We start from the raw sequence: 13413 nt of genomic DNA, 5'->3' as shown, positions 1-13413 counted from the left end.
AGAGTGAGAAAATCACCGGAGGGTACGGAACAATTTGAAGAGATTTTGCTCCCGTGCGGCGAGACGATAGCGGAGTGAGACGTCGTGATTGTTCATTTCGAGGATTTTCCTCGAGAGCATCGGCAGAACGCTCCCCGAGAGGCCGTGCATGACCATCTCACGATTTAATAATGTGACAATATCACGGTGGGCAATCAAGGCAGGAGTGGAGGCAATATGTTCCGTCTCCGGAAGCAGAAACACCGCGAACGAAATATGTGCTTACTATCGAGCGTTCAGAGACCGACCGCGAACCCTGGCACGTGCACTTTCGGTTCCTTTCGAGGCTGTGCAATCAACTCCAAGGAGAGATGTTGACAGAAACGTGAGCGGTCACACCGTACGCGGAGCACCGTTCGAGTCATGATCGTATGGGTATTCGGAGGAGTTGATCGATTATTATCAATCCAAGAATGACTCATCGGTGTCGTCGAACATATCGCTCCGCCCGGCGGAATTTTCCAGATGTCCCCCATAACGATTCCCGATTTCCCCCGATCCAAGGTCAGCCAGAAGATTCCTCTCTCCGCCTCTGGTTCTCAATGAAAGTGGTCTGAGGCGACGGACAGATGAGGGGAGCCTGTTGCGCTTCCACATTCGGAGGCGATGTTGTCACAAATGGTGTGATTGACATAATTTTGTGTGATGATTTTGCTTTATTTAATGAAGCTCCAAGTGAATTAGAAACGACACTTCAAGAGATATGAATTTATTAATATGTACACATTTAATGAATCGTCAGCTGTGAGCCGACTGCGGGATTCATATGTCTGTCGTCTGGAGCGACGGAGCGCCTAAGGTAGATCACTGGTAGCTCTGATCGAAAATATGAACAGTCGTCTAGATACATGAATCATTAAACCTATTGAAAAATCATAAGGTTGTCCTTGGGCAGCAATTTTTTGAACATCCATTACCTTTTTCAAACAGCCCAGTCTGAATCATTCTCGGAACCGATTCCCCGGCTCCTTTTCGAAAAATCGTATAAAAATCGCCCTAATGAGGACCTAAGAACATTTCTTTCTATTCGACTACCTGGAAGCAGAGCTACATTGAGTTTCTCATGTAGTTTTCCCATTTTCGCAAAGAGTCCCGAAAGTAGAACAAGGTGTACGTAATTGTCCCGTCCTTGGAGTTTGTTAGAACGAGTTTGCTCTGTGTTCACTTATTCACTTAGAATAAGTGAATATTATTCTGTATTCTGTCTTCTTCCTTGAGCGCGTGCTTCGTCTTAGCGCATGCTCCCTGCGTCGGCTACGCCAGAAAGGCTGTTGATATTTTTTGTGTCGTGAGCCTTCCGCGGCTTATGGCGAGAAAGATTGCGACGACTGATTAGGAGAATCCAAAACACTCATTCGGAGATGAACAACAGCGAACTAGAAGTCAATGCTGACGGGGTACTTGCCCGTGAGACAAGCAGTGCAGTGACCGATTTCCTTGACTTTAGAGCGATCGATGTTCTTACGTACGGCGGCTTCTAGACCTTCAACGGAGAGGTGGATGAGGCTCTCCGCCCCAACCTCTTCCGCCAGCTGGTTCGGATTTAGTTTATTGGCAATCAGTTCGTCAGATGTTGGAATGTTGATGCCCATGTAGCACGGATAGTGCAACGGTGGAGAGGCGATTCGTATGTGAACCTGAAAATACATGGTGAGTCCCATGAGTCTGAGAGCGCCCGTTGGAATATAATAGACTCGCAGGCCGTCTTGGCTTCCGAGGTGAGAAAACGAGATTCTGCTCTCACCTCCTTAGCCCCGGCATCCTTCAACAATTTGACAATCTGGCCGATCGTTGTGCCCCGCACAATCGAATCGTCGATGAGAATGATCCGCTTCCCGGCGAAATTGTCCGAGAGGGGTCCAAACTTCTTCGCCACTCCAAGTTTCCGCAATCTCGTCGATGGCTGGATGAAGGTTCGTCCTACATAGCGATTTTTACACAGAACTTCCGCATACGGAATTCCGGTCAATTGAGAGAAACCTGGAGCGAGAATTGTCGATTATTCGGAATCGATTGGATACTGAGGGCGAATTTTTCGATTCCCGCCGACGCGATGCAACCAGTCCCTCATCCATCACGAATCATACGTCATGTGGGTGTGACAATGAAACGCACCTAGAGCTGAAGGAGTCGCTGATTCGGGTACAGTGGATACAATATCGGCGTCGACAAACGCCTCTCTCGCCAGCTGTCGGCCACACTCCATACGCACGTTGTAGACCATCTGGCCTTCAAATATCGAATCTGGTCGAGCGAAGTAGACATACTCGAAAATGCAAAACGCTGGATCCACAGGGAAAGGTCGCGGGACAATGCAGCAGGTCGACGGTCCAGAGCTCGTGAGAGCGACGATCTCACCCGGAAGTACTTCGCGATAGAGCTGAGCACCGACAGATTTAAAAGCGCAGCTCTCAGAGGAAACGACCCAACCCTCTGCGGAGTCTTCCGGTCTAGAAGGATCTGTAAGCGGATTTTCTCTCTTAGAGGAATTCCTTTGAGCTCCAGACAGCTTGTCGGAACAGATAACGTTATCGCAGCTGTTTTCGAGAAACCCGAGGACATGGAATCGAAAACAGGGGCAAGCATCTTCGACAGAACTTTTTATCCATATAATATCCGTGTTGATAATATTGATACACTATAACTCGTATTTAAGACCGATTAGCGCTCAATCCCGCAGGACTGCACCGCAGAAAACGTATGGCGGGCGCAGGCGCAATTGGTGGCTGGTGAGACATCCGAAATCGATGTGCTCCGAACAACTAATATTTCGCGATAGGAGAACGCGCGGCGGGCTGTCTATCGCCTCAGGATCTTGTACAGGCGGTCAACTCGAACACTTGGTACTGGTGGATGGAAAAAGATCCCCGTGCCGAAACAGCTTTCTCGGGCTGAGGGGTCCTGTTAGCGTTGATCCAACGGATCTCGCATTGGGGCCTTAGTATCAGATACCAAGATTCGGGTAGATATTGAGCGTCTCAGGTTTAATAGAGCAGCGACGACGGGGGCGTCATCAATCATAAGAATGACGATAGCCGCGTCCCGAGGAAACTTCGAGGTCAACTTTGGGAAAAAATATCGGGCTGCAAGACTCAGCTGACGACGTGTTCTTCGGACGACCCTCCGCCTAAAATCCGCCACAATCATGCTTAAACGGTCAGAATTTATTTCCGTTTACAATTCTCTCGTGAGGTGTTCACCGTTGTTGATCTGTCATATCGACCTTGGAGGGAAATCTGGAGGACTGAGGAAATAAGCGACAGTCGATTGTCTTAACGGAAGGGATGTCGAAGACGCCGCATCTTCGCCGGTAAACACGGTTCATCGAAAGGGGCATCAATCTTCCCTTCGATGGGAACGTTTTGAGAGAGTCGCTGGCTGGAACGGCAGCCCGTCGTCAGAGTCCTGAGAGAGGAAAGTTTTCCTTCCCTTCACTCCGGCCGAGTCCCTCGCCAACAAATACTTCCGCGGACGACTGTTCACAGATTCTCCGCGGGGAAACACGAGGGATCCGAAAATGTGTGGGCGGTCGCCGCGTCCTCCAGCCTGCCATTGCGCTTCCGTGCTGCCGCATCATCCAATCTCGGTTACGAAGCCGAAAGTTCTTGCTCCCCGTGCCAGTATCCCGGGATGCACAACGGAAGCGAATACTTCGCGAGAATCGTGGGGTATTGAGGCTGCATGGGAGATTCCGCGCCGTGGATGATCTCATCAAAAAGGCTTCGAGATGTGCCGCTCGTTCAAAGGGAGTCCCATGTGCTCCCTGCCGGGCGGCGCCGTCAGGAAAATCTCGACGGCATAAATCTCTACTCGAACGATCCCTTACCGCGAGCCGGGCGAGAAATCCCGGGCAAGTAGTGTCGTGGACACTACTTTTTTTGTGAAAATGTCTCGAATAGGATATAATGGACAATCGCCTCAAACGGACTTATTCCTGGGTCCCGTCCGAGCCTATGGGAACGTCCATATTAAGCAACTCGGATATAGCGGACCCGGATAACGGACTTTTGTGTATAACGGACTGATTCCTTGGCTCCGGTCCTATCCCGTCCCAAGTTATTTGATTCGGCTCCAGACCTTGTGCGGCGAGCCGGAAACTCGGAGACGATCGTCTCTCGAGCTTCTTGCGACATCGCTCGCGCAAGTGTTCGTCGTAGCGGGACCTGCGGGCATGTTTTCAACGATTCTTGCGTTTGATTCGAGGAATCCGCGTGGCGCCCAGGTGCCAACTTTCAGCGTCCTTCGAAAATTTTCGTACACGGTCGCGGATAGTCGAGGAGCACAGACGCGACTCCCTGGTGTGGAAGTTCTCTCGGAAAATCGTGTGGACAAGAGGGCCAAGCAACGCGCAATCATAGAAATCCGTAAAACGGGGTTTCACGGTACTTACAAATCAAATTCATGAATCTAGGGAATGCCTGGTATCAAGTCAATTCAAGATTTCCAAAAAGCTATGGGCATTTCCGTCGGATGGTTCTCGAAGTCCAATACAGTAAAAGCCCGTCATAACGACCCCCATTACAACACATTTCTCGGTATAACGAACAAGGAATTTCTCCTGCTTTGGCTAGCTCGCCATAGGGATAGTGTTGAGCGGCATTCGTTACAGCGAGAACTCGGTACAACGAACCAATTTCGTCGGTCCCTTCGTGTTCGTAGTAACGAGCTTTTACTGTACGGAGTTTTCAGGTTGTGTTTCAATTCACCAAATTCGGCATCTGTTGAACCGACATGTGCGCCGTTCCACGGCAAGGTTTGGGCCAACCTCGTGCCTGAGCGCCCGCCATTCCGTTCCCGAATACTCCGGCTCTTTAGTCTCATGACCTCATGAGTGCAGAATTGGATGAAGCACAATACGATAAGAGCGGTCAAAGAAGCTTCGAGCTGATTTTTTGTTTTTATTAGGGCGAGACGTTCATCGCGCTATTTTGGATGAGAGTTCGCTGCACTCACTGACTCCGATAGAATTCGTATGGAGAACCTTCTCGTAATCCCATGAAACTTCAGAGCCCTCGACAAAAGTCGAGCCCTAGTCATGATCATTTATCTTCGCGATATTCTCGATACGCTTCTCCACTACGGTCAAAATCAATACAATCTGATCTGATCTCCGAACGAGTCGGTAAGCGATCGTCTGAAAATCGACAACAACGACGATCTCCGCATTGACTTCACCGACCGCTCGTCGATCGAATGTATCAGATGTGAGTGATAGTGCCGACATCGAAGAAGAAGGGCAAAAAAGCATCCTGGAGGCTGACCTCTATCCTTAGTCCTCATCCTCCTCCTCGTGGGGACTTCGATTAATGGAGGCACGCATACTCGGAGGATTGCGCACTGATTGACCCGAAAAACACGGCGCTGACTCGAAACATTTCATCTTTGCTCTTTGAATCGTCTATTCATACGAGTTTCCTGAGCCCCTCGGGGGTATGCAGAAATCAGTGCGGGAGACCCAGCTACCCATTGAGGTTTCACTCAAAAATTGAGTAAACAAGGCTCCCGTAAATTTCAAACCTCTCGACACCTTGCCGTACGAGCTGTGTCGCGTATCACCGGAGTTCTAGCGCCGCTAAGTGTTACGAGATTCCGTTGCACGAAGGACGAAGTTCATTGGACCGGTCACTCGAATGATTTTCAAGAAGTTTTCACGTCAAACCTCTGTCGCCAGATTCTCGCTCGCAGCGCCGGCGTTCCTGAGTTTCATACTATGCTTATATTCCGCTCCAGCCCGAAACTCGGGAGCACGGTGCTCGTTTTTCTGCCAGGTATGCTGCACTCTAGTTTCGCGAGATATCAGACTGCCGTCTTGAGCACTGGCCCAGTTTGACATCAGTACTTGTCATTCTGTCCTGAGAGGTTCCCTCAGCGGATCATGTGTTTCCACTAAACGAAGCCCCACAAGGGAAACACGGCTTCCTGGCGGCTCTTTCCCGCTGTTCTGTCCTATCCAGTCCCCTGCCCCGTGAAAGAAACAACCTCGTTTCCAGACAGAAGCTCTCTGCGCCGATGCAGATCCGAAATTATGCTCCGAACACTTATTGCGAAGAGATAGTACATGATACGTATGCTACTGCTACGAGGAGGCAGCAGAGTTCCTATCGGAAGGATCACAATTTCAATTTTAGGCTGCTTGCGCTCAAAACAGGAAAAAAAGGGGTACTGACCTCGAGGCCCGTTAGGCGGTAGAACGATGCCTATCGACAACGGTCTATTCCCGAAAGGGTCTCTGACCGCGTAGATGGTGTCATCGTGCATCATGACGAGAGAATAGGCTGTCGGAGTCAAAGACATGAGGTTCCGTATTCTCGCAGGCCAGTCGGCCCCGTCTCTTTCTGATGCGTCCGGTGGAGGTTGTGAGAGGATCTGCATGATCAGCTCGGAATCCGACCCTGTCGTGAGTCCAATTCCTGCATTGAGAATCTGTAATTGAATGATGCTTCGCTTATTCGGTGTCTCCCGTCGCCATTCGTCTCGCGACCTTGATGGAAGGAGCAATCGTCTACGGAAGGATAAGACATGGTATAACTCGCAGGATTGCTAAATTATCCGTTTTTTCTTCCATTCTTCGGTCATCCCGTCCATTCCTCCGGTCGGTCACAATGATTTTCGCTCTTGTTCCCTTCCCTCCAACTCTCCCATCCTTCGAGAGTTTTTAGAGTTCCTCGGCGGTTCTGAACTCATTCATCCCCGCGAAAAGTCGTCGCTTGAAATGAACCTCGGGCGATTCACGAGAGAGAACAAGGTAGATGCGACGATGTTCTGTATTACCCGGAGACGACGATGGATGGTGGAGACTGTGGTCATAAAGCTCGGGATCTCCATACTCGCACCAGGCTTCCGTTCGCTTTGTGTGTATCTGTCTCCGACGAGTCAGAATCGTCTCGGCCGCAGTGTCCCTGCGGTGCCCCCCCCCCATCGTAAGCAATCACCAAACCTCATTTCATCTCTTTCCGTTATAGTCTCTTTCTGCCGCTCCTGTTCCAATATCCTCATCCCCCAGGGCTTCTGCCTCAGCTCTAAGAGGGAGAATTCTGTCCTCCTCCGTTCATTATCACAATCGAAGATCTGGGTCAGGTTTTCTGGGAGCATTTGGGATCCCATCCGGTTTACGTTCACGTAAAAACCATTCGGGAGTTTCCCTTAGCGTACTTGCCCCTTGGACAATACCACTCGTTTGGAAGACGCCCTATATCAAAAGCTCTACTTTCAAGAGTTCCGGACCTTGACCAGCGGCGCGGCAGTCGGGGAATCGGATACGCACTGCGCGTCTGAGGGAAAACCTCAGACGAGCAATTCCCAAAGTCGATCCACGAAAATTAATCATCGGTAGGCCTGTCGGAGATCAGTCAAGTACATGGAATGATCGGAGCGAGAGACCTCAGGATTTTCCGGACGAGGGGGTGGATCGTTTGGCTTTGCCTCTGCAGCGGAAAACCGATTCCGAGGGTAAAACTTGCCATCTGCTCCAGCCCTCCATGCCCCCTCCGCTCCGGGCTTATTCGCTTGTCGTCGGAAGAGCAGAATATTAAGTAGGCTGAAGATGCAGTTCAGCACGCGTTTCGACCTTGAGCGCCCGAAATAATCCGAAACTCAAAGCCCGGGCGTATCTGAACCGAATCAATCTGAGAGATACTGATCCCTGGAATCCTCAGACGCCGTGGCATTTCGATGCGTTCGGAATGAGAACCCGTCGTACCGCGGAGGACCTCATGAGCCATCGCGACGGAGAAAATATCGGGAGAGCTTCGGGAGCAGCAAGCTCTTCCTAAATCCTCAAGCACGACTATGATAGACGGGCTATAGATGATACTCAGTGATCGCAATTTCGACTCCAACCGACGGGAAATCGGTATGCTTGCATTGACAGACAAAACGGAAGAAGATTCGAGAGCTCTACGAAACCGCGGCTCTCGCGAGAAGATCCCGCCCACGCAGCTCATTTCCCCCATTGGGACAAAATTATTATACAAGAACTCGTCAGAGGTAATAACCACTCATTAGGCAGCCGAGACCTAAGACTTTCGACTGACGCGCGGGTCGCTGGTGACTCGACCAGAGAGCGGCTGAACTGGCACCGGCCAGAGACTCTCTGAACACCGAGTTTCGACCGCGAAGTCTGCATTCTAGAGATTCTCACTCTTTATCAGAGTTACTCAGGTTCGTCATAGAGTAAGATCAGATTTTCGCTTCTGGCGCATCCGTCAGCCCTTCGATCCATTTGAGTCCTACCATCGAGCAATGATGACTTCTCTGGAAGGCGCTCATTCCAGGAGTCGATTCGCAAGCACGCTTACGTATCTCCATCTGGGGCCATATTGCGAACCGAAATACCCTCGAGGACGTGTAATGGGGAACAAGACGATGATGACTTCGGGGGACTTCTCCCAGATGCTCAATAATAATTCATTGACGAATGCTAGACTCACTCTTTTGCGCAGCTTCAAAGCATTGACGAGCTCACCATTGTGAGCGATGGCCAAGAGCCCGTGGTTTGTGTGAACTACGAACGGTTGAGCGTTTTCGTGCTCCGAGCCTCCGACGGTGGAGTATCTGTCAAGGATCACGGTGCGACTTTAGAGGAATCTCACAAATATTGACCTCGGACCATTCTTCTTTAGAGATGCTCCCACGTGCTCACCTTGTGTGACCCACCCCGAGGTTACCATGGAGTTTTACCATGGACGGCTCATTGAAAACATTACTGACGAGTCCCATGCCTCGATGGACAGCAAACGTCTTGACGTTCCCGCCTTTACTGGTGACCATGCCTGCGCTCTCTTGACCTCTGTAAGGAGAATGAACTTTATCTGGTCGATCGTGAGAGATCAAAACAACTTTTGTGAACAAGGATGAACACATTATTATTGATACTCGATCAGGCAGGGACTCTAAATTGAATGGATCTCAATATTCCTCGGGAACTCTGGGGCTTATGTGTTTGTGGACGGTTTCGATTTCCTTCAAATCCACGTGAGATCATCTCGAAGCTAGACCGATGTTTTCCCTTCAGACAGATGACACAACGGCCAGGCGTGAGCATTAGAATCTACGTCACAACAAAGAGTCACGATGAGGCAGATGAGCTCTCCCCGGCATTAGATGCAGGTAGGAAGGTCGAGCTGGTCACTTGGAACCAGCGCGGGCGTCACAAAGCTCAGCTCTTCCATGCTCGCTTCCTGTGGTTTTCTCTCCGTCGCCAGTCGAGGGACCTTTCCGTACCGAACGAAATTCCGCGCTCGATTGAGATCCTAATATTTCCAACTATCTGTCCTCGTAGACACGAACAACACAGTCTGTTTCAGATAAAATCTCAGCCGGTGGTGACCAGTCTGCTGGCGATACGCAATGTTGTCTTGTCTTATACTCGAGTATATCTGTGTCGCGCGTTCGCTTCTATCAGCAGCTGCTTTTCGGGAAAAGAAGAAGGAAGAACCACGGATGCCTCGCGGAGCCGGTACGGACAGGAACTTCCAACGAACATAGAAATTCGAAATGATGCAAGCGATCTCCAGTTCCGGAAAGGCTCACGGAATCCCGGGCGATATTAATCGCCAGATTGCTCCCGACGGAGCTCGGTGGGCCGATCTCGGTATGTCTCGATTTTGTGCGATTGACGTCTCCAAGAGGAGAGCTCTTCAATATGAGATGCTTCGTCATCTCTCGAGCGCCGAATGACTTTCTGCATTTCTTTCCGTCGGGGAACGTGACACGAAATATTCTCGAGAGGGTTGAGAAAAAACACTCTTCGTTGAGTTGTCCGGAAATATCGACTCGCGACTCACGAGTGATTCGTCGCTTTAGGAGTGAGGTCGCTAATTGTTGTTACTCTCTAAGCGCATTGTTGCAGCGAGTACGAGACAGTGTTCCATTGGAAGTTCTTAACCGAGCTATTCCCCGAAGATAGCGATAGCCCTCCGGTCTCAGGTAAGATGAAAGCCGTCGAGAGTGTTTTAGAGAGAGTCGATTAGATAATAAAGTCGCGCTCCGGTATCTCTCAGCTCCGCATCTCAAGGTCGATTGATGCAATAATCCGAGCGCTTTGCACAAAGAAATCTCGCACGGATTTCTTACGGACCCGAATAGAACGAGGCGTGAGCAGTTCCACGATGGGATGATCTGGCGTAAGTATTCGCGGCACGAGGAAGGCAATTACTTCGCGAGAACAATGCCATCCGCTACTTTAAATGGTCGATGTGTCAATGAGGTGAAGGTTCGCCGAGCAGAGGAGAGTTTCCCCTTGTTGGACGAAGGGCTTCCCCGAAACGCCGGAGGGTCAAAGTTTATCGCACGTTAAAACGCTTGTCAGTTCGGTGTGGTCGATGTCGCGGACGGCCTGAGCGCTTTCCTAAGTGTCACTTCCTTACGATGTCTGGCGAACCACCGGGAGTGTTGTCGGAAGCAACTTTTCTCCCTCCGTCGGGATGACATTGTCAGCATTCGGTAAACAACTCCTTCACCGGTCCCGACCCGAATCCACAGGACCTCCGTTGTATAGGAGATTCCATATGAATAACATAAATGAGTATACGTCGGAAGGCCACCTCCTGGAGAAGCTCGCAGAAGACTTTATCCGTTCCTAGGCGGTGCCGTCTATTCTCTCCCCAGTATTCTCCGATGGATACGCATGGGGAGATTCACCGAAGATTCAAATTAGTGAATGTACCAGTGAGCCGAGGGTTGGGACTAGAGAAGAGGATTTCAACCCACCTGTGTTGTAGTGCCACCAGCCCGAGGCAGATCGTGTGAGCCACATCCATCGGCGACGGCCATTCCCCGCCTCCGATCGCGGCGAACACTCCACAGTAATGTCTCAACTCATCGTCGTCCTCAAAATCGCGCACCGAATGCGTGTCTGGAGAACTCATCTGGAAAGTTATTTCTCATAGCCTCACGGTCTCCGAGCATTCCGTTTTCCCGTGGGACACACGCCCGACGCTCGTCAGGCCCTTCGCTCGTTGGGAATTTCGGCGTTGACTTCCACATGGAAGGGCATTGCGCCAGGAAACCCCAATAAAGAACAAACGTTCGAATACTGACGCGAATACGGCGGTAAATCCGAGGCCGAGAAAATTTCTGCCCGAGCGGCGCGCTGCTTCGCCGAAATTGTTTGAGCTCACCTTCCGAATGGGCAGAGTGAAGAAGGAGATCAAAAAATAATGACTATGGCGCAGTCCACAAAAGAGACGAGATGCTTGTGGAGGATAAGATCGAACGGCGAGGGAAGATGTCACAGGCTGACTTGAGAGACTTGACTTCTACGGCAAGACATTGATAACAAGCAGCAAAATGGAAACGAGCGGCCCGCTGAGATCTTTGTCTTATCGGTGCTCATCTGTACAGCGCCCTCTAGCCGAAGGTTAAACTCGTAACCTTCGCCCTCAATCACTGCGGCAGGAGCCAAGCAGGCGACGGCGGCTACGCTGACGAAACTCCGATAACCAACGTTATCGGCTCCTCCACGTTCGAGCTACGTAGGAGCGCGCTCGCGCATGCTTCGGTCGACGCCGTCCATCCTCTTTCGTGGACGATTCTCTCATCCCGCCCATGCTCTCCGATCGATTGAGAACTTGCCCACACCCCTCCCCGTTAAGCATCTCACGGAGTTTCGACTTGTCAACAAAGGATATTCGGGCAACCGAGACAAGGGGGATTTCCCCATTAGCGGAGACCTCCCACGGATGTGAACCAGAGTCTTCGAGGATTGGATAGGGTCGCGTCCTATGGGATATTCTTGAATCGAGTACGTCACAAATCTTCTCGCTCAAAAGCTACCCTCCCTCGAATGACGAGGAATCATGCGGCGCTCCGTTTGTTGACGTCGTCATTGGCTCATCCCATCGACCTGAGCTGCTCTGCGCGAGCTGATCTGGTCGGGTGCGGTTTGTATGCTATTTAGAAACGCGAAACTCTAATGTCATGGATCGTTCCAAAGCGGAGCTCTCGATTGGGACTTCCTGATCGTCTTTCCGCAAATCTTTGACACCGTCCTCTCTAATAATGGCTGTGGGAAGAAAACAGAACGAAATCTCAGTCGACGTGCAGATCGTTTCAAGCGATAAGAGGTTTGGAGCACTCCACTACCGCAAAATGCTGCACAACCGATTGGGCGAATGATTGAGGAACTCGATCGCATATGTTTCCCATTCGAAAGCTCGGAATGGATATGCTGCATACGGACGTTGGGTCCGAGCTCCCGCCACGTTGGCATGGTAGACCGTGCGTCATCGACTCACGCTTGGCGGATTTGTCGAGTTCGGGAAACTGCTCTATACCGTCAGTCTTGCGAGAACATGTTGAGTTCTATAACTGATCACTCTCCAGGCACAACTCTCTTTTGGGCGGTTGAGAACATGTGCTGCATACAGACGTTTTCTCAAACCCGCAAGTGCGCTCATGCTATGTTTTCGCATGTCGGGACGTCGACCCACCCGTCTTGCACTCCGTCTCCAGTTCGGTCCCGAGGCTCCATGTACCTGTCTGAGTGAGTCGGAATCACATCCTCGAGTGCAGGCATATATGTATATAGGAGCGAAAACACTCGACTAGAATCTGTCAACAAACTTGTCCAACATTCAATAGGATGAATATTATTACCCACCTACGTGCCGTAATTAAGGGAACAGAATAAACATCTGAGCATACTCGCGAATCCTCGAGAGCTCCGGTCAGAAGTCCGCCTTGCTATCCATTCGGATTATACGGAACTCCCCTTCTAGCTCAGGCATGCCAGTCACCGAAGGCATCAGAGATCAGGAATGCCACCGATGGCATTATGACCACTCGCAGTGTCGATCCATGCGCGGGATTATTCGGCTTGCCTACGAACAATCATGTTCGCGCGGGCCGCGAGTCAATAGCAGGTTTAGTTTAGAGTGCCAGGCCTTAATCCTTATCACCGGCGTCGCACAGACAGAATCTTGGACATGGAGGCAATCAAGCTCCACCTGGGCCAAACGGATTTGGCGGGTTCTATGGCGCTGCAACACGAGTGTAAATCCGTGATCGATACCTTTTCAACCGTGATATCTACGAGTGGGAGATTTCTCCCTTTGAAGGACTGGGTGACTCCAGGCCCCGTTAGGTCCATAAGGAAAAGAGACAAGCTATTCAAGAAAATGAGAAGTGAGAGAACCCTTTCTTCAAAGATCGAAAAACATTCGTACAGGAAAGTCCTAGCTCGCCTCTTACGGGAGGCTGAGGACGACTACTACAGGAAGGAGAGCCGAAGGTGATGCGAGGAAGGTTTGAAGAACCATCAACTCTCTATTCCCCGGCCAGAAAACGGGTGACCCGATGAGACCAGATCTGCTGGGTCCTTGAGTGGACAATATGTGGATTCTCGTGCGTCGCTGTCTTCTGTGATCTGACGCG

General features: G+C 50.7%; 1 protein-coding gene across 1 annotated transcript; it reads right to left on the bottom strand.

Annotated features, from left to right (window-relative positions):
* Nucleotides 1–732: 732 nt before the first annotated feature.
* LOC100903634 (amidophosphoribosyltransferase) lies at nucleotides 733–11204 on the bottom strand. Its single transcript, XM_003738275.1, has 8 exons — nucleotides 11160–11204; nucleotides 10750–10907; nucleotides 8681–8827; nucleotides 8469–8592; nucleotides 6207–6462; nucleotides 2155–2499; nucleotides 1784–2019; nucleotides 733–1676 (listed from the first exon to the last, which is right to left on the bottom strand). Exons 2-8 carry the CDS (start codon nucleotides 10905–10907, stop codon nucleotides 1416–1418), a joined length of 1527 nt encoding a protein of 508 aa, XP_003738323.1. The 5' UTR covers nucleotides 11160–11204; the 3' UTR covers nucleotides 733–1415.
* Between the last annotated feature and the right edge of the window lie 2209 nt (nucleotides 11205–13413).

Source organism: Galendromus occidentalis, unplaced genomic scaffold (assembly GCF_000255335.2).
Source record: "Galendromus occidentalis unplaced genomic scaffold, Mocc_1.1 scf7180000075867, whole genome shotgun sequence".
Classification (NCBI taxonomy): domain Eukaryota; kingdom Metazoa; phylum Arthropoda; class Arachnida; order Mesostigmata; family Phytoseiidae; genus Galendromus; species Galendromus occidentalis.
This window is presented reverse-complemented; position numbering and strand designations above follow the sequence as displayed.